A 21,044-nucleotide genomic window follows, 5' to 3' on the forward strand; every position below is an offset into this window, starting at 1 on the left:
GAGATCGAGTGAATAATGTCTTCGGTCAATTCTTCATCCTATTCAACAGATCGAATCGACAGACAACGTGGAATTCCCACAAGATGCAAGTGCGGTGAGAAAGTGGCTCGTTTCACTTCGAAAACAGTGACAAATCCGGGAAGATTATTCCATCGTTGTCCGATGGGATCTGAGATGGTAAGTCGTGTAGTTATAGATATGTGTCCTTGTTTTAATCTTACTAACTGTTGGATGTTTTTGATGAAGGACAAAACCCATCTGTTCAAGTGGACTGATGAGTCAGTTGTTGAGGAGGTTGAAGATTTCCAGGAACTGTTTGACGTGCTGCTCGTCGACACTTCCGAGATTCAGAGATCAATGCAAGCTTGTGAGACGAGGCTGAAATGCCATGAGAGTAGAATTATTGAGATGGAAGATGCTGTTTCACGTTGCCAAGAGAAGACTATCAAATGCATTAGCGAGTTAAGGATCCTAAAAGCTTTGTTTCTGTGTTGTTTGGTGATGATCTTCATCTACTTTAACTATCCATGATGGTCATGTGCGACCTCAATTTGTTCTGTTTTATTTTGTGAAATAAGTTCTCTACTATGTTGCTTCTTCTTTGTTGGTGATAAACATATAATAGAACCAATATTGGGCCAAATACGAGATTGTCATAAACAAATTGTCAACTTTTTTCTAAATCAAAGATCCATCTGTCTCAAGGGAAATAAGAAAAAAAAACATAACACACATAAAAGCTAAATGGGTAAATCGCAAGTTCCCCTCTTGTGTCCTTCGTTACCACAACGGCTGCACTTGTGCTTTTTATTCTTGCTTGATCCTTGAGAAGCTCTAATCTTGTCTTCTACTGTTTCATACCTTCTCTTCACGGGTCGACCAGCACTCTTTCTTGAATCTGGTGGCAACACCTTTGTACTTTTAACCTTTGCTGGGACATTCCAGTCAGACTCTGGGACTGCTATTGGATTAATGGACTCCTCATAGGCTTTTCTCCACGTTGCAGTGGTGTATACATCGTCAGTAAAACTGTGTACTTCTCTTCCTGCGAAAAAATAGTGTAAATAAATAAGGTAAATAAATAGGTCCTAAGCTGCCAAAAAACATTAAATTGGTCCCAAGTTCATGTGTTTATACTTCTATACCTCGTGAATAAATTGCAGGAATGGCGTGTCTGCAAGGTATTTTTCCTATATCGTACTTCCCACATGTGCATGTTCTTCTTCCCAAATCAACATGACAATCATACTTGTCTCCTTTCACAAGCGATCTGAAGTTGTCAATCTTGTAAACCTGAAATCCTTTTGCCTTCACAATTCTCCTATCAATCTTTTTCTCCACCTTAACGGTTAAAGGATCAAGATGTTTAGAGCTTAACAGGCGACGCTCGTAGAACCATCGAGTCATGAATTCTCTTATACTATCCAGTAAAGGAATAACCGGATATTCTCTAGGTATTTTCAGAAGTGAATTTATGGATTCTGCGGGGTTTGTGGTCCTAATGTCATACCTGGAACCAGGGAAGACAGAACGAGCCCATTTTCTCACATCAGCCTCCCGTAGATATCTTCCGAGCTCAGGATTCATATCAAAAATTTCGGTGATACGTTCCTGAAATTCAGTGTACCTATATGCCTTTGAAGCTTGTTCGACCAAGGCAGTCAACCCCTTCTCCTTAAAATGTTTAACCACATTGGTCAGCAAGTGGTGAATGCAAATTCCATGTGCTGATCGAGGGTAGACAGTGGCAATAGCTTTAGCGATTGATGAATTTCTATCCGAAACAAAAGCTAAGTCGTTGGAGTCAGCAACAACCTCTTTCAATTGTCTGAAGAACCAGCCCCACGAATCATCATTCTCTGAATCAACAACTCCAAATGCTAACGGATACAGATTAGAGTTACCATCAACAGCAGTAGCAACAAGTAGAACTCCTTTGTATTTATTTTTCAGAAACGTTCCATCTACAACGATCACCCTACGCATTGTATTGTAGAATCCTCTAACTGATTGCCCAAACGACATAAATAGATACAAGAATCTCCCATCGTCAGCAGTTTCATAGTGAGTATGCGTACCAGGATTAGCTTCTTTGATCATATGCAAATATTTAGGTATTTTAGCATAACTTTCATCTGGTATACCTCTAACAGCTGCTATTGCAAACTCACGAGCTTCCCAAGCGTGCGAATAAGTGATCTCAACACTGTGCTCCATTCTCATAAATTGAATGATCTCGTTTGATTTTGGGCCTTCATTTGAATCATCAAATCGATGTTGTATCAGACTCCCAATTGTTCTTGCCGATGCTGTTTTCCCAAACTTGCTTCTCTTCGAAGGAGCACATGTATGTCTTCCCTCGCACTTGTTGATCATGAAGTATGTAGACCCATCCAGACATCCCGCACGCACAGCCCAGTTGCACAATCTATCCTTACATCGAATGTACCACCACTTTCTAGTAGATTTGTTAACAGTGTAATCAAAATGATGCTTCATCGCCCAAATCTCCATTGTTGCTTTAAGAACCATTTTACTTCTGAAAATTTGATCCTTCTTCACAAAATCTGGGCGCAAAGATTTACCATCCTTTTCAGTAAGGATTTGAAAACTTTTGTTTTCACTTTCTCCGTTTTCGTCACCACAACCATCCCCAGCGACTTGCTCCTTCCTTGTATCACAAGGCTCCTTTGACGCTTTGACAAAATCTGCTGGATTTATTTCAGGAACTTCCTCATCCTCAATATTACTTGAATCACACGGCTCCTTATTCAAATCGATGTTGACTCGTTCCTTTTGATTCACACCACTACTAGAGAACGTGACACACAAGGTAGGACCTAAACCCTTCTTCGCATAGCCCATAAAGTTAGCTACTTGTCGATCATTGCTGATGATAATGGGAGGATTCCCTGTCTGATTCACCATCTCATAACTCAACTCAACATTAACAGAATTAGGTTCCACGCCATAATCCTCACACACCATGATCTTGAGCCGCTCCAACACAGTTGTAGCATCTAATGTCACCATTCGACCACGCCTGTCTTTGTCTACCACGAAACTCCACTCCTCGCTGGAACTAGACATCCATTCACCAGATTTGACATATATTAGAACCATGTTGATAGAGAGAAGAGGGAAGAGAGAAAGAGAGAAGAGAGAAGAGAGAAGAGAAGAGAAGGCCGCGATAAACACAAAAAACAAAGAGAAGGGGATCGTGGGAGGAGGAGGAAAACGTGGGATATCAAGAAAATATTCTCCAAGATTTTTAGGTTAAATTTAGGAAACTTCTAAAACAGAAAATGGAAGTTTCCATTTTTTTCGGATTTGCCTAGAATACGTAATATACCCAATCCAGAATATAGTACAACACGTGCAACACCTATTCTTCCTTAGGCGTCACATAAGGTAAAAGGCATAAGAGCCTATGACACAATTTCTGAGTTAGGTACATCATAGAGTTCAAGATATATATCGTTGTATATCTGCTGGTACACTGAAGACATACTGCTATATGTTGACGTAACCAAATCTAGCTAAGATATAGAGATGAAGAAACATTAGTTTACGTTATATAACTGAGATATATCTATGTATTATACTTAGTTTCGGTTTTCTGTATTAAGCAGAGTAACGGAATGTGTATTCTATTTTGGCTACAAAAGAAAATAAAATATGATTCCCTATTTTTAAAAAAAAAAATTTAAACATATAAATTATCATACATATGTTTCCAATACTTTTCATATTTTTTTACATTTTTAAAGTTATGTTAACTATTTTTCTCATCGACCAAGGGCAAAACAAGTCAAAAAATGACCAAAGTATGAAAAGTCCTAAATTGACAATAGAAAATTCAAAGTGTCTCTTTTTGCCAATTCTCCCTTTAGACAATCCCACAGAAGTAAAATACTGATCAAGACTTCCAAGTTAAGAAAACAATGAAACACTGTGGAATCAGCAGTGTGAATTCCCTAGTATCATACGAGATTTGAAAGACAGAGAAAATCTCTTACCAATGTACAGCATCAACAAACTTAGCTTGCTTTTGTCCAAAACTGTCTCTATCCTTTGTTTTTTTTATTCTAGCGGTGGTACAAAAATTTAAGAAACAACCGTATTTGCATCCGCAATTAATGACCGATGGCTTACCACACCTACTCTCTCTTTCTCTCTCCTCTTTGGAAGTAACAAGTCTATTGCTGGATCCCATCTAGGCAACAGACTCTTTTAAGCTTTGACTTTCTTTCTCGGAAACATGCCAGAGTTTATTTGATCCACGTCCTGTGAAACTCGAATTCAGCTTCTGGGTGAAAAGATGGGTAACAAGATCATCTCCATGATGAAGAAAGATAGAAAAGATGGGTCCAAGAGCATGAGAATGAATCGTTCACAGAGAAAATTGCTCGCTGATGAAGAGATGTTGCATCGACGAGCTCTGTCTATGGCGATTCGTCAAACTCAGCTCTCTCAGAGATTCGACGGATCCATGTCTAAACGGGTCGGGTCTACAAGCACCAGGAAACAACAACGCACCCTCTCTGACCCTTTTTCAAATGCCAAGCAGGTCTCACTCCTACTGACACATATTTTTCAATCAAAAAGTTCACATCTTTTACTCATTTTATATGATTATTTAGACTGCGTCGTTGCCTTTTTGGTGTAATGATTGTTGTTGGGAGCTTTTTAATTATATATGAGAAGAAAAGGTCATAACAAAAGTGGAGAGGATGAGATTCTTTTGTTAAGATTCGAAAAGTGATGTTGAAAGTGTTCAAAGATTCCTAATAACTTATGTGTTGGATAATGCTAACTTTATCCAGAAAATAACTGTTCTTTACTCTGATACCTACACTGTGTTGGGACCAGATAAGCTATAAAGCCTATGAATGTACTGATATACTTTTGTTATTGTCAGAAAGACACACTATTGTCTCTCCTCTTGTTTCTAAAACTCCTGTAAGAATTTGCTTGTGTGAAAGTGAGATCTTCTTCACTGATTGTGAATGATTATTGAAGATTAGTTTTGAATCATTTGTGTCTCCTTTCTTCAGGTACCAGACTTTTCATTAGAGAGCTTGACAGTGAAGAAATTCGTCTTGGTGCATGGTGAAGGCTTTGGGGCATGGTGTTGGTACAAAATTGTTGCGTCATTGGAAGAGTCAGGACTGTCTCCTATCACCGTCGACCTTACTGGATCTGGATTTAATATGACTGACACAAACACTGTCTCTACCTTGGAGGAATATTCAAAACCACTGATCCAGTACCTTGAATCTCTCCCTGAAGAAGAAAAGGTTTACACTTTGCTCTCTTTGTTTCTAAGGTTTATTAAAACCAATGTAAATTAGACCAGAGTTTGTTGTCTTATGCCAGGTTATTCTGGTGGGTCATAGCACTGGAGGTGCGTCCATTTCGTACGCTTTAGAGAGGTTTCCAGAGAAAATCTCGAAAGCTATATTCCTATGTGCAACCATGGTTTCTGATGGCCAAAGACCATTTGATGTTTTCTCTGAAGAGGTAACCAATAAACAAACACTAGAGAAAAATTGCAATGTTTCTGTTTCTTGTGCTTACATTTGTGAGAGAAACTGTCCTACGTTGCTGCAGCTTGGTTCTGCAGAGAGGTTCATGAAAGAGTCGCAGTTCTTGATCTACGGGAACGGGAAAGACAAGCCTCCTACAGGGTTCATGTTTGAGAAACAACACATGAAAGGCTTGTATTTCAATCAATCACCCAACAAGGTACACTTCAAAACAAAACACACAAATTCTGGTTTCTTGATATCACGTTGATTCTGTTTTTATGGTTTTCAGGATATAGCATTGGCTATGATCTCGATGAGACCAGTACCACTTGGACCAATGATGGAGAAGGTATCTCTGACCGCAGAAAGATACGGGAAAGGGAGAAGATTCTACGTTCAGACGCTGGACGACCTTGCGCTCTCACCAGACGTTCAAGAGAAGCTAGTGAGAGAGAATAGCCCTGAAGGAGTTTTCAAGATCAAAGGAAGTGATCATTCTCCTTTCTTCTCAAAGCCTCAATCTCTCCACAAAATCCTTCTCGAGATTGCACAGATTCCTTAAGAAACATCTCATCTTTTCTTTAGAGGAGGAGAGGATATTGAAATATAATATGGACTGAGAATACTTGTTCATTGGGAGAGGATATTGAAATATACTTTTTTTTTTTTTTAAGAATCGCTCCATAGTTCATATTTATATGATCTGAAGATAAAAAAAAAGAGGTTGAATACACAAATGTATTTATATGATTTCAAGCTTCTTCTGCTTAAAGTAATCCTGAAGCTCTTTTGCCTTCTGCCTCTGAAACTCCACCGTGGTTACACCCTTACCATCAACAGCCACTGATTTCTGAGGAGGAGAAGAAGGCGTAGGAGGAACAGGTTTTTGCGGAGGTGAAGGCTCAGGGAGAGTAGGAGGAGCAGACGGCCTTCTCAAGGGACCTTCGGCCTGAGAACATCTGATGACCAAGACACATGGCTTTGTCGTCGAGAATCTGAAAGACGACGAATTTGTTGTGGAAGATGGATTAAGAATCCTGATACATTGAATAGGTGAAGCCACTGACATCTTTCCTTGTTATTAGTTAGAATAATTGTTTGATGTTCGAAGCATCATTGTGTGCATAAACGGCTTTTGGTAATGGCTTTGGCATTGTGTGGATGAGATATGGCCAAGTCTCGGCATTGTGCATAAACGGCTTTTGGAAATGGCTTTTGTCAAATGGTACCTTGAGAATTTTCACATGCTAGTTCACAGCCCGTGAACACAACTAATCAATTGCTTTCATTTGTAGTTCACAGCTAGACCGAGACATTTTATCCAAATTCAAAATTCTGAATCGAAACTGGCAAAAATATCTGAACCGAAACCGAACCAAAAATTTATAAGTATGTAATTGGATTTAAAATTACTCTATCTGAAAGTACCAGAATCGAAAAAACTGACCTGGATAATTCTTGACCCGAAAAAATTGACCTCGAACACATCCAATCCGATAAGAACCAATTTACACCCGAACTGAAAATATGAATATTCAAATTTATGATTTCTGTGTTCTGTTTTCTACATTTTAGTTTATGATTTAATTGAAATGTTTTTTCGTTAGCAATCTTCATTATTAATTTATAACATTTTTAAATAATATAAAACTTTAAATATCAAATTTAGAGTTTAAATGTTTGATTTCAATTATAAATATTTTATTTTGGTTTTTCTACACAAATATGATATATTTTGGTAAAATTTGACGGAGTTTGGAGTATATTGAGTATTTTGGATTTTAAATACCCAAATCCGATTCGGACATTTTATGGACCCAATAATTACATATATTTTACATGTATTTAAATTCTATATTCTACCTTGATCAGTCAAGAAACGATCCAAACCCGGAATTTTCTAGTACCTTGTTTGGTCTAAATCTCTAAGATTTGAAGGATCCGGACCCCAGAAGAATCAATCCAAACCCGAAATTTTTGAATACCTAATTGCGTCCACATCTCTAGGACTTTAGGACTCAAAGAAACTGATATGTATCTGATTTGAAGACCCAAACACCCACAATTAATCGCATTCTTGATTTATTTATTTATTTATTTATTTATTAGGTGTTATACATATTTTTTTTCTAAACAATATGCATTATTTTTTATTTATTTTCTCTTAGTTTAATATATATTATTTTCTAGTTAAATCTAATATTTCCTCTAATTCAATATATAACTAGAGAAGCGGTCAAAACTCAGTTGGGAATTACTGCCATAGGCGGAATGGCAAATTATTTGGGTATCCCAGAGAGTCTGGTAGGGTCTAAAATACAGGTCTTTGGGTATGTGACGGAGAGAATTAATCAGAAGGTAAATAGCTGGACAGTAAGGTTTCTTACTAAAGGGGGTAAGGAAGTATTAATTAAATCGGCTGCAACGGCAATGCCTAATCATGTGATGTCTTGCTACAGATTGCCTAAGGCGGTTACAAAGAAAATAACTGGGCTATATCCCATTTTTGGTGGGGGGGGGGGCAGTGGGAATAAAAAAGGAATTCATTGGCTCTCATGGGATAAGGTGTGCAAAAATAAGGAAGATGGCGGTTTGAGCTTCAAGGATTTCGAAAATTTTAATACGGCTTTGTTGGCTAAGCAAATGTGGCGTCTAATAGATAAATCAGATTGCCTGTTTTCGAAGGTGTTTAAAGGTAGGTATTTTAGGAATACAGATCCATTGGATCCCCCCAGATCTTATTCACCCTCTTACGGATGGAGAAGTATCTGTTCAGCTAGATCTCTGGTTAAAAAATAGCTAATCAAAAGAGTGGGAAATGGCAGTTCTATCTCAGTATGGAATGACCCATGGATCCCTGCTCCTCGCCCGAGGTCAGCAACCCCAAAAAACCAATCACAGATTGTGGTTAACTCACTCACGGTGGATTATTTTATTAATCCGGCTACTCTTTCATGGAATGAAGAGCTGCTTAATGCACTTATTCACTCAGATGATGTCAGCATTATTAAAGGTTTGGCGATAAGTCGGTCTAATAGACCAGATTCAGCGGGATGGGCTTTCACAGAAAATGGACGCTACACGGTAAAATCGGGATATAAAATTGAAACACAATTCCCAGATAAGGTTCTACATGAGGTAAACTTTGGGCCGGATGTGACCCCACTCTTGAGTTATGCATGGAAAGTGCAATGTCCACCAAAACTGCGACATTTTATTTGGCAAGTTATCAAGGGGATAATTCCAGTGGCAAAAACGTTAAGATCACGAGGTGTAGTCGGTGATCAAAGATGTAGTTTATGTGGCGCTGAAGAAGAATCTATTAATCATGTCATCTTTGAATGCCCACCTGCTTTACAAACATGGGCTCTATCGCTGATACCTTCAGCTCCAGGTCTTTTCCCGAGAGCTTCTTTGTTCTCTAATATGGATTACCTTTTTTGGAGATTACCGAAAGATTACGATTTTGGTTTTTTCCGTGGATTATGTGGTATATTTGGAAGAATCGGAACAATAAGATTTATACTAACAAAGTAATGGATCCACCGGAAATTCTTCGGATAGCAAAAATAGAAGCAACGGTGTGGGCGGAGGCCCAGTTGACGATCCCTTCTCAGATATCGACTAATACTTCATCTTTGGAGTGGTTGTCGATGGATTCCTTGAGGATTTGCTTTATTGATGGAGCATGGAGAACACAAGATAAATTCTCAGGACAGGGGTGGTTGTACAAGAGGAATGGATCATCAGAGAAGTTGATGGGAGCAATGAACCTCCGAAGAAGCCTATCTGCTTTGCATGCTGAATGCGAGGCACTGATATGGGCTATGGAGTGCATGAAGACCCTTAATTTCTCAGACGTGGTATTCGCTACAGACTGTTCTCAACTGGTGAAGATGGTGTCATCACCTGGAGAGTGGCCAGCATTTGCTACACACTTGGAGGAGTTCCAGCGCAGTAAGATTTTCTTCCCTTCCTTCAAGATTCGACATATTCCAAGGGCGCATAATTTAGTGGCGGACAAGCTAGCACGTGGTGCCAGATGTTCTCCTTCAGCTATGTTTTATGTCGATTCTATGCCTCCGGTTTGGTTCTCCGAATCAACTGAGCATAGATCATAGTTAGTTTGTTGTTGTTGTCAAAAAAAAAAAACAATATATAAGTAGTTTTAGCCAAAAAAATTGTTTCACAATGTAAGGTGTTTACATAATCCAAAGCAATTTTTGCATTAATCTAACATTGTGTGACCAATCCAATAATACATATTTTTTTTTCTTATTATTGATTGAAAATGTATCTTAAATGCTACATTTTAAAGAATAATAATTTTTTTTATATTGACACTTTACTAATATTACCTACATATTAAAATAGAGGGAGTATATATTTATAAATTTGACTGATTTTTTTGGTTTAAAATAAGATTCATTAATTAAAATCCAAAATTGTTAGAATATGATTTTAAGTTATGATTATTCATAAAAGGATAATATATTGCTTGTCTTTTTTTTGTCAAGTCAGTATGTCTAACCAATTTATTTTTCTATAAGTAGTGCACTCACGTTCGTTTTATAAGGCAAGTTGAAGAGTGAAATCAAAATCATAAAATCTCTCTCTTGTTGCCTCACAAACAAATATATAAGTTAATATTAGTTCAGCTTTTATATTTATGTTTTCTCACCGTATCTATATATAATAGCAAACCAGATTTTGTTTTCCTATGACATCATTTTTTTATAAGAAAAAAAATTGATCCAATGGTCAGAATTTTCTTTTTAATATGGTCTAATGGATATAAAACACTATTGCCGTGTATGATGATGTCATCAAAATTTTTGGCAACTCTTTTTTCAAAAGTCATCTATTTCAAACACACATCTTCTTAAGGGATGCAATCATAATTTATTATTGTTAAAATATTCTTGTTTCGAACATTTATTTATTTGAAATGACATATCTCTTAAATAGTAACATAGATACCTTTTCATAATTTGCGTATTTTAAAAAGAAACAATTTGAAGAGTTACAATCTAATGATAATATTTTTTTTTCTTTAATGGTCATAAAATTTTATTCGATTTAAATAAATTTTGTTTTGTTAGACTCTTCTCAAAAGAGATCCCTTCTCAAAACAACACCTATGTTTCAAAAAAAACCAAGGATGTACCTTTTCAAAATGTTATATATTGAACTTCTTACATCAACAAATTTTTTAATTTACTTGGTTTTTAAGCATTCATTGTCTAATTCAATTCAATTTTTAGTCTCCATTAAGGTATGATTGTGTTATTTTTTTTGTTTGAAATGCTAGCCTCCCTTTCCATTCTTCTGTTTTGCATTTTATTCGATAGGGTGGGATTTATCAGTGGTTTTGTTTGTCTTTGAAAAGATGTTTAACTTACAAAACATTGCATGAATTGTGTTGGTGGTTTAAGTTACAAAATGAACGCATTCGTTAACGTAAAAGATGCATGCATGAACGTGTTCTTTTTGACATGTACTAAAATTTGATTGACATGTGTTCACTCATGAAAGGTTGAGTGGTTTTATCTCTAAAATTGATTTAGAAAAAACACATAACTTTTTTTTGTGTGATGAAAAGTCACCAATTGAGAATTAAGTAAGCATTCGTTATTGCATATGTGTTAACAGTTCGGCGCCTCTGATTGTTGTCATCCACTATAACGCTCAAACCAGCGAACAACTCTTTTTCACATTATAGATAAAGATTAAGTCAGATGATTAGATTAGGGTAAATAGTTGTGTTTAGGTTAACCTTTTAATAATTAAATGATACCAAACGTAATGGTTGGAAACCAAAACAAATTCAGTATATATATGCAATAATATACCAATTAACAGCATACTAAAAGAGTTAGAGACTTTCACTAACGATTTCTATGTGTAAATTGTGAATGCATATTTAGGATTTTTTTTCATTAATAAATTAATGGTAAATTGAATATATTAAATACCACATCTAATTTTGATTATGATTTTTGAACACTTAAGTTACAGAAAATGCCGGGTCTTCAAAAAACTAATTCCAACAGCTTTATTTCAAATGATGGAATGAGTCTATTTAATGATGAATCTGTTAAAGAAGTTGAAAAAATTGTGTTACCAAAGTTTTATAATGAACAAGGTGAAAATAATCATATGAATTTAATTATTATTCATATTGAAGTAAGAAAAATCTTTACTAATTTTGTTTTTGCAGGACAACTCTTAAAAATAAATGATACATGTAATCATTTTATATTTTTCTTTAATAGTAAATGAGTTATTTATATGGATCAAGAATTCTTTTTTATCACTATTCACAATGTGTTGACATGGTTATGAATCTTGAAAGAGCAGGAAAATAGGGAAACAAACCTATGAGTTGGAATTGTCTAGAGGTTTGATTTTTTTGTTTTTGTTTTTACATATTTATTTATTAGAAATTTATACTCCTTAACTATTATTTTTTATTAGATTCAAGAAAACGAAAGTACGAAGATTATAAAAAGACACAGAAAGGTATAAATGAATCATTTATGATATTTTATATGATGTCAAGAAAATATCTTTCTTTTCTGTATTTAATTTATTCTCCCACGCTCTAAAAACTAAATTTAAAGATTATAATATTTCAATTTATTAGTTTACTAATAAACTATTTTCTTTTATTGTTAAATAGATAAGCAAACGTGAAAATTAATAAACTGCCACACAACTAATGCGTTGTGGTGATTGTAATCAGTAGTATGGCTTGATGTTGGAATTCAACGCTCTAAACAGAGTTTCCGGTTTATGTTTTCTATTATCTCCCACCTCAGAGGCAGTGGTAATAAATCTTTATCTAACTAGCAAAAAAATCATATCTCCAACATCATATGATTAACAATTATGAACAAATAGTGTTCGTTATATTTTCAATAGATGGGAGGTGGTGATAGCATTATGTTTTCAAATACGCTAAAAAAAATAAAAGTAAAAAAGAAATATAAATGTGATTAAAAATACATTTTTGACAAAATATATTTTCTGTATTTAGTGTATTTTACGTATGTTTGAATTGCTAAGATAATTTATCAAGCATCGTAAAATTTGAAATTATTTTCAGACTTTTGTATTACAATATAATCAAATATCTAACTAAGTATGGTGATGTTAATGATACAATAACACTTTAAAATAACTATTAAATTTTAAATTTTAGTTATTGCATAAAATTGAAAACCTATCTCTGAACTGAGAAATACATTTAGTATTCATATTAGAAATACATGAAATTGGTCCTTAGGAAAGTTAAATGAATGATCTAAGTTAATAATATATATGTGAATTATTTTATAGGGTTGATATTAGAAATAAAAGTATACTAGATATTGACATGTGGATCTGCACGAATGTTAATTTTAATAGAATAAACATATGAAGTTTTCACATCACATGAATATTATGGACACATATATGCATCCATGTGAATATTTGTTTTTGATTTGTAATATATAACATTTATGTTATATTGTTTGTTTTTGACTATGTGTATTTTTTTGGTTTCTCATATTGTGGTTGGACACTAAATTTATCAAAAAGATATGCTATACTATATTTATTGTAATATTAAGTACATTAAACATTTTTGATGTATTTATTTATAAATCAAAACACCAATTAGTATGTTTATGTATATTTGCAAGTTTTCTTTTCAATATATAGTTGCTATTGTTCATATAAACAATTGCAATGATTTATATATTATATTGCTCCTATTTTAATTATATAATTTTTTCTGTTCTTAAAAATATCTTTAAACTTAAAGAACTCTATACCGCATATATTTTTAGAATAATCATTCGTTCTCTTAATCCCTGTCAACACAATTGTGTTGTCTAAAATTTTCATTTGTCAATTATATCTTTATATAAACCTAACAAATTGTATAAAACTCTATACTCCCTCCGTTTCATATTAAGTGTCATTTTAGAGAATTTTTTTCGTTGCAAAATAAGTGTCGTTTTAGAGTTTCAATGCAAAATTTATTAACTTTATTCTCCATTCTATTTTTCTATTGGTTGAATTGTATCGGTAATGATGTTTTTATATTGAAAATATGCAAAATTAAATGCTTTCTTAATCCATGTGCACAAGTCTAAAACGACACTTATAATGAAACAGAGGGAGTACTATTTTTAAAACACTAAGTTCTTCAACTTTTTATATTTGCATCAGTCTATGATATTTAATCTTTAATAAATGATATATGTAAGTGAATGGGTGTAATATTATATATAAAGCATTTCAAATGTTTATATGAACAATAGCAACTATATAATGAAACCTTTCAACCATTGACGATTGCAACCTTTGGTGATTAACCATATTGATAATTGCAACATTTGGTGATTAACCATTGTTTCTCTTTACTAAAAGTTGCAATTGTTAATTAACAATTGCAATTGTTGGCATTAACAATTGCAGCTTTTCTTTAACCATTACAAATATTAGTATCAAGAATTGCATCTCTTAGTTTAACCATTGTAACTTTTGGTTGTAACTCTTCACACTCTATAAAAGTAGGTATAGACATTGGCAAATGGAGATAGAAAAAATCAGAAACTAACAGTAGAATATAATAGTAGTTAGAGAGAGAGAAAAAATGTTTATTGTTCAAAGATCATTCTTATGATTATCTAATTTTGTCAATATTTTATTTTTGTTGTTATTAATCCTTTAATTGATCAGTACTTTTAGAAATATATAATGTAAACCTAAAATAATTCACATTAATTCGTAAATATGTATAGTATATATTTTGTGTTTACCAAAAATATGTAGTTAATAAATGTGAGAAATAAACACAAATAAATAGTTTTGGGAAGTCAAAAATAAATACAACTATAATGTATATATTTTATTAAATTAAATAACGTAAATTTTGGTAAATAATTTAATATCCAGCACGAATGCGCGGGTTTGTTTCCTAGTATATATAATACAACATGTTATCAATACAAGTCCTCTTATATCATTGCGCTCCTAATTTTCAAGTAAGCTTGAATGACCCAACCATACTCAATACTTTAACTTTAAATGTGCATTTACCTGAAATAAAATTTCAAAATGAACGACATGGATATATAATACAACATGTTATCAATACATGTCCTCTTATATCATTGCGCTCCTAATTTTCAAGTAAGCTTGAATGACCCAACCATGCATTTCCTAGTATATATAATACAACATGTTATCAATACATGTCCTCTTATATCATTGCGCTCTTAATTTTCAAGTAAGCTTGAATGACCCAACCATACTCAATACTTTAACTTTAAATGTGCATTTACCTGAAATAAAATTTCAAAATGAACGACATGGATATCTACTACTCTATCGAGTTTATTTTAAGCAATCAACATCTGAATTTAACCCGAGATGCCTATTACAAGATGATAAAGGAGAAACAACAATTCTAGCAGTTCATAGTAAAGATACACCAACCGCTACATAAACACCAAAACAATTAAAATATGATGAAATAACTATCCCGGATCAATGGAAAATTGAAATTCCTCAACCTCCTAGAATTTTTGAACAAAAGAATATATTTAAAATAATTGAACAGAAAGATGGAAAAATATTATTAAGGTTTTGATCTTATAGGGATCCACTTCCACCTAGAATAAGTTCATATCATGCAAGAGCCTCTTTTTCTGAATATCGTACGGGTCAATCCAGTACAAATTCAGAAACAGAAAGTGTAAATCAAAATACTAAACAAGATGAACCAATAAGATTTAAAGCACCAATAGCAGAACCAAATCAAGATACGTATCCAACATCACCTACTCCATCAAATTTTAGATCAATAAATGTTATAACTAAAAAATACGAAATTGATAAACAGTATATAAAAGAAGACTTTTATTCAAAAGAAAATGATGAAAAACCTGTTTTTGAGGCCAAAAGGCATTCTATTCATAATGTCCAAATGGTACAGTGACTGCTGTTTTATATTTGTCTACAGAGTGATGGCGAAACTGACATAGTCAATATATTTTTGGAAGGACATCTTCAATGTTCACATCATATCATCCAAAGCAATGACATTGCTTTCTATCGTGGACACAGTATTTGTACAACACGTCTTACCATTCATCCTTACATACTTTAGCTTTTAAAATGGTGTATGGACGAGATCCACGTGATTTGTTATGGTATCAACATGAATCCACAAGCAACTTTAAATTGGAGCAGATTTTGAAAGACCGGGATGCCATATTACGTATGCAACGGACTATCTATTACGTACTCAAGAAACATTAACAAAGATTGCTGATAAACTCAGATGATAGGTTGAATTTACAGTTGGGTCCTTGGTATTTTCAAAGTTGAGACCATACATGCAAATATCTGTCACCAAGAGCTTTTGCCAACAGCTTCCATCTAAACACTATGGTTATTTTCTGGTAATAGAGAACACATGTCAACTAGGATATCTTCTCCAATTTTCTGAGGGAAGTAAGATTCATTTTTCATGTTTCTTAAGTGAAACATGTATTGGAACAAGGTCATGCAATGTCTATATTGCTCACATCGGTGGTAGAGTCAGAGAAGTATATCCTACAACTAAAACATCAAGTAAGCATTTGCTATGATCATGACTGTCATCTAAAAGTCTTAGTTCATTTTAAGAGCTTACTGATTCATGAGAGATCATGTATACTAGTGAAAGATATTAGGAGAGAAGATTGTCAATTTGAACATGGAGAAAATTCAATCTTATTGAGGAAAGCCCTGGAGGTGCTATCTGAAGAAGCGATCTAAGAAGAAGAACACAAAGTAAACGATCGGTATCAGGGGTCGATGCGGAACCATATTTAGATGGGGGCACAATATTTTATTTTACTGTGTCTAATTGTAAGATATTATGAAGGAAAACAAAATTTAGATGGGGGCACTTGAGCCCGTTCCTCTTCACCTGCATCCGCCACTGGTCGGTACCAGATGCTGATAAAAAAATTGACATGAAGGAATAGATATTTACGCAAAAAAAAAGATTGTTAATCTGTTGAATCATTTTGTTACTGTTGGACCAGTTTGGTAAGTCGATAGCTAGTTTGAGAAGTATAAATAATGGACTCGTAAAATTAAGAGGATTGGGGTTTTAATAGATTGTAAAGAGGAAATCAGAGCACAACTCTATTCTTTGGGCTGAGTACGAGTTTTGTTCATAATTAGATATCCCTAAACATTAGTTGAGAAATGATATTTTCAAATTTTGCTTATATGTCACTTTATAATCACTTTCACTTAAACACTTCCATGACACATTATGTCTAATAATGTCTAATTGTGACAAAAACATCATATTTAATATTGATTTATATTTTTGGTAATTTTTTAGAATATAGTAATAACTCATATATTTAAATATAATAACAAATAATACAATGATAAATATATAAAATATTTTGAAATTGTCGAAATATTAATAACTCTATTTTTAATAAGATAAATTTTTTTTTTCTTTTCAAAATTTTATGCAATTTTTTTTGAATATATAAATATTTCATCCTAATACCACTGTTTTCCTTCTGGTATCTACAAATTTTAGAAATACTTTTTAATTTCACTTTTTGATAATTATACAATTTTCTATCAATTTTATACAATTTGATTATATATATTATTATTATCTACAAAAGTAATATTAAAATTTGATAAAATTAATCTAAAGTGTAAAATTATGAGGATATTTATACACATTAATTTATTCTACTTACAAGTTGACTTTTCTATCAAATTATACATGATTTTGTATAAGATTATTATTTTATACAAGTTTATTTAATATATTTTAACTTAAAAAATAGATAAAAATCAATCTAAGACTATAGTTTCAAATATACATATATAGATATATATTTATTAGTAAGAGAAATACAACACTTTGTTTTGAGAAAAAAATACATCACTTATCGTTGGGACTGATTTTTACAATATTTACAAAGCTTTCATACAACGGGCATTGTAGGCGTGGCACAAATACGTTACTACATAATATTGAATTGAAGACAGTTGTGGACAACATCAAGTATTCAGATAGAATGAGCTTCTACACCTTCTACGATGACTAACTTCTTCAGCATATCAATAAGATGATCAAAGTCGTCTTGTGATCTGATTAGACTCAATCTCACAAAACTTTCCTCTGTTCCAAACACTTTGCCATCGCGTCCTGTTATCTTGGCTTCTTTGAATATCTCATAGCAATTTGCGTCTTCTGGTCTTTCACACTTCACCCATGCATAAGCTTTCAAATGAAAATCAAACAAATAAATTTAAAACAGAACAATGCCTTTAAAAACAGAAAAAAAAACTCAGCTTTCCTTTTTATTGAGAAAGACTCGCAGTTTTCTTCGTTAGAAGAAAGACTTACCAGGAGTGAAGTCTCTGACTTTCTTGAAATAGTTGCAGTACTCAGGTTTGATTTTCTGAAGCGAGAAACGTGTAGACCTGGAGAAGACCTTGTTCAATGTCTCCCATCTTTTTTTCAAAGTTTCATGACCAAAATGGAATATATTTTCACCTCCATCCCTAACTACTACGTTGAGCAGTTGAAGAACATGAAGCTGTGGAAGGGAATAAATGGCGTCTTTAAAGAAGCTTTCAGTACTACTCAAACATGGAACATCACAAGAGAGTTGTCTCCTAAAGTGTCCTGGTTTCGGGGCGTTTGGTTCTCTGCTGCCACCCCAAAGTTCTCTGTAATGGTTTGGATCGCAGTACATGATCGTCTCGCCACAGGTGACCGTTTGAAAAAATGGAATCCACAGGTGGATGCAGTGTGCCCTCTATGTAATAATGCAACTGAGTCGAGAGACCATCTCTTTTTCAGTTGTAATTATTCTGCAGGAGTTTGGAGCAATCTAGTTCGCAAGTTGATGGGGTCAAGATATACCACTGTCTGGAGTAACATCTTGTCCTTCTTGGTGGACACAACCTGGAACAACACTTCTCTGTTCTTGCTTCGTTATGCTTTTCAAGCTACGGTACACTCTCTGTGGCGAGAGAGGAATGGTAGGAAGCACGGGGAACCATCGCGTGACCAAGCTCACCTCACTCGTTTCATTGATAAGCTAATTCGCAACCGTATCGACTCGCTACGAGGCAGCAGGAATGGAAGATTCGACAAGCATATGCAAGTGTGGTTTGCTAATAGTTGATTGATGGAGAGGGAGATTTAAACTTTTTTGTTCCAAGTATTGGAGTAAACTCATTACAAACTAAGTTGCATTCATTGTAAAAACGTTTTTTTGATTCGAATAAATTTAACATTCATTCAAAAAAAAAAAAAAAAAAAAGAACATGAAGCTGTGTTGTCCTAGAAACTCCCATACTAGTCAAAGTTATATATCTTTTCATTTTTTCATAAACAGATTTGTCTTTTACCAATCCCCACCTGCAAAAACAAAAACAAATATGAGTTGTTGGGACCAATGTAACTCCTTTGATACATTTATTTATTTATTTATTTTTGTTTACCCGAATCTAGAGCCAGCATGACCTGTAGTCTTGGAGAGACTAAACAAGCTCAACTCTTCATCAGCTGGAACAGTTATAGGGGAGAAATAAGGCCAGTAATAGGCGTAATCATGAATTGTTTTGACATTAGGACCATCAAGAACCGCTCTTTTCAGCTTCCCATCTGGATTATTTGGAGATGTCACTACCTCTATAACTTGTGTGGTATTATCATCGCGCTCGCTGTTCTTCCACACAAACGCATCTCCTTCAAACTTGAGATGTACTGAATCAAAGAACTCCGCTTGCTCTTTGTACATCTACACACACAGTGCACAGACTGGTCAAACAACCAATAAGTTTGTTTACATAAAGCCATAAGAGAGCTTGCTTACAGCGTAATATGGAATAGAAGCCAAAAGCCTTGCAGGTGGTGATGATGATGAGTTTGTCAAAGACAAGGCATGAACAGCTGCTGCAAGCAATTGTGTGCTTCCACTTCCAAATATTACAAACCTGTTATCTGTAACGGCGTTTCCCACCACACTATGCAGTTTCCTGATGACTGTCTCAAGCGCTTCCGACATATATGTCCCATCTTGATAGATATAACTCATCCTGTGCCATCCTGAGACCAGAGCCGCGCTGCTCTCTGCTTGTCGCATCCAGAAAGGCTCTAAGAACAAAGGGTCTCCTCTTCAAAGCCCCGCAAAACAAAACAGAAATACACAAACTTAATGCAAAAAAAAGAAGATTTGTTTGGTCATAATGATCGAAAGAAAGGATCAAATCATAAATTTTCTGCATACGAGTTAGCGTTGACAGGACAGTCTGAAAGAAGAATAGAACAATCTTTGCCTGTATAGCAATCGTTGCATTCACAAGGAGGTTGCTTGCCCTCAAGGAGTCCAATACCGTCCACGTAAGCTCTGCCATGGCCTGAGCATGACACAGACGCTGCATCCTCTGCTTCAATAGCAGCCCTACTGGTCCAAGTCGGATTCCATGTGGTTGAGTTTCTATAAAGAATATGGAAGGTGAATACAAGATTCAAGATGATCGACACTGTAAGAAGCAGCTTCCTCTCCATATACTTAATCTTGAAAAAAGCTACTAAAGATTCCAGATAACTGATACGTATCAAATATGAGTACCAAGAATCCAAAACAATTGTTAAATACTATGTCTCTAATAAAAATGACGGCTTAACCTGTTTTGTCTTTTTTTTTAATTATATTAATCTGCTCAAACTTAAAATAGTTTGGATAGGTAAACCGGAATAAAACAACCAACAAAAACTTTTACAATCTTAACTAAAAAATCAGCAATGATGTTGTCTTATAGAAATGTAAAAATTCTTGAAGCTGTGGAATCTTTGTTGTAGGGCTTCTCTCACTTAGCTCTACTGAAAATTTTAGCCATGCTTTAAGCTCTCTGATCGTGGTAGTATATTCTAAATTTTGACATGTAAAATATCGAGTCATGTTTTCCATTGGTCCAGCAAATGCTTCAAGCTTGGAATGCAATAAGGTTTCTCTTCTTACGTGATTTCTTGTGCTCAGTATTTGTTATTAAAGTATTTCCAACTTATCTATATATTTTATTTAAAATTCTATTATATAGAGAAATTCTCATCGACCCATTTTGACTTTTTAATTCTAAAATAATCTAAAGATTGTTATTTTTTAAAAATAGTCAGTTTTTTCAAAAATAGTTTAAATTTATTTTTAAAAATTATAACCAAAAAAGTATTTTCTTTATATTAAAATGATTTTTTGTCATATGATTCTTTAACATTTTGAATAATTATGGAAAAATTGTCAGTTACATATAATCATAAGAAATCATAATTTATTTACCTATTGTTAGAGTAATTCATTTTGTGGTTTAATAATCAGCCAATTTTAATGTTTGAATTTATATTAAAATATTTAAATAAATATATGTTCTAAAATTTAAGGCTGCGATATATGTAAACTGTGGGATTAATTTATA

At 33.8% G+C, this 21,044-nt stretch overlaps 5 protein-coding genes across 5 annotated transcripts; 2 read left to right on the forward strand and 3 right to left on the reverse strand.

Moving 5' to 3' along the window:
- Positions 1-15: 15 nt before the first annotated feature.
- Positions 16-531, forward strand: LOC130499015 (uncharacterized protein At1g43920, Chloroplastic-like). Its single transcript, XM_056992903.1, has 2 exons — positions 16-177; positions 247-531. Exons 1-2 carry the CDS (start codon positions 16-18, stop codon positions 529-531), a joined length of 447 nt encoding a protein of 148 aa, XP_056848883.1.
- Positions 532-740: 209 nt separating this feature from the next.
- Positions 741-3,123, reverse strand: LOC130499016 (uncharacterized). Its single transcript, XM_056992904.1, has 2 exons — positions 1,146-3,123; positions 741-1,045 (listed from the first exon to the last, which is right to left on the reverse strand). The coding sequence occupies exons 1-2, from the start codon at positions 3,121-3,123 to the stop codon at positions 741-743; spliced, it is 2,283 nt and encodes a 760-aa protein (XP_056848884.1).
- Positions 3,124-4,122: 999 nt separating this feature from the next.
- On the forward strand, positions 4,123-6,228 carry LOC108819064 (putative methylesterase 14, chloroplastic). The gene is made up of 5 exons (XM_018592051.2): positions 4,123-4,570; positions 5,058-5,300; positions 5,380-5,523; positions 5,614-5,748; positions 5,821-6,228. The coding sequence occupies exons 1-5, from the start codon at positions 4,322-4,324 to the stop codon at positions 6,091-6,093; spliced, it is 1,044 nt and encodes a 347-aa protein (XP_018447553.1). The 5' UTR covers positions 4,123-4,321; the 3' UTR covers positions 6,094-6,228.
- LOC130498318 (light-harvesting complex-like protein OHP2, chloroplastic) lies at positions 6,172-6,700 on the reverse strand. The gene has a single exon (XM_056991566.1). The coding sequence runs from the start codon at positions 6,598-6,600 to the stop codon at positions 6,274-6,276; it is 327 nt and encodes a 108-aa protein (XP_056847546.1). The 5' UTR covers positions 6,601-6,700; the 3' UTR covers positions 6,172-6,273.
- Positions 6,701-17,553: 10,853 nt separating this feature from the next.
- Positions 17,554-20,445, reverse strand: LOC108822123 (tryptophan aminotransferase-related protein 4). Its single transcript, XM_056992315.1, has 6 exons — positions 19,859-20,445; positions 19,445-19,745; positions 19,071-19,369; positions 18,888-18,987; positions 17,965-18,145; positions 17,554-17,838 (listed from the first exon to the last, which is right to left on the reverse strand). Exons 1-6 carry the CDS (start codon positions 20,137-20,139, stop codon positions 17,624-17,626), a joined length of 1,377 nt encoding a protein of 458 aa, XP_056848295.1. The 5' UTR covers positions 20,140-20,445; the 3' UTR covers positions 17,554-17,623.
- Positions 20,446-21,044: the final 599 nt, after the last annotated feature.

Source organism: Raphanus sativus, chromosome 8 (assembly GCF_000801105.2).
Source record: "Raphanus sativus cultivar WK10039 chromosome 8, ASM80110v3, whole genome shotgun sequence".
Classification (NCBI taxonomy): Eukaryota; Viridiplantae; Streptophyta; class Magnoliopsida; order Brassicales; family Brassicaceae; genus Raphanus; species Raphanus sativus.

Bases quoted from the DNA above. Each gene is read 5' to 3' on its own strand.
- LOC130499015 (XM_056992903.1), top strand. From the start codon at position 16: ATGTCTTCGGTCAATTCTTCATCCTATTCAACAGATCGAATCGACAGA. The intron at 178-246 runs GTAAGTCGTGTA...TTTTTGATGAAG, and splicing joins GTCCGATGGGATCTGAGATG to GACAAAACCCATCTGTTCAA.
- LOC130499016 (XM_056992904.1), bottom strand. From the start codon at position 3,123: ATGGTTCTAATATATGTCAAATCTGGTGAATGGATGTCTAGTTCCAGC. The intron at 1,046-1,145 runs GTATAGAAGTAT...ATTTTTTCGCAG, and splicing joins TCCTGCAATTTATTCACGAG to GAAGAGAAGTACACAGTTTT.
- LOC108819064 (XM_018592051.2), top strand. From the start codon at position 4,322: ATGGGTAACAAGATCATCTCCATGATGAAGAAAGATAGAAAAGATGGG. The intron at 5,524-5,613 runs GTAACCAATAAA...ACGTTGCTGCAG, and splicing joins TTGATGTTTTCTCTGAAGAG to CTTGGTTCTGCAGAGAGGTT. The intron at 5,749-5,820 runs GTACACTTCAAA...TATGGTTTTCAG, and splicing joins TCAATCAATCACCCAACAAG to GATATAGCATTGGCTATGAT.
- LOC130498318 (XM_056991566.1), bottom strand. From the start codon at position 6,600: ATGTCAGTGGCTTCACCTATTCAATGTATCAGGATTCTTAATCCATCT.
- LOC108822123 (XM_056992315.1), bottom strand. From the start codon at position 20,139: ATGGAGAGGAAGCTGCTTCTTACAGTGTCGATCATCTTGAATCTTGTA. The intron at 19,370-19,444 runs GTAAGCAAGCTC...CTGTGTGTGTAG, and splicing joins CTTCTATTCCATATTACGCT to ATGTACAAAGAGCAAGCGGA. The intron at 18,988-19,070 runs GTAAACAAAAAT...TTGTTTTTGCAG, and splicing joins CATGCTGGCTCTAGATTCGG to GTGGGGATTGGTAAAAGACA.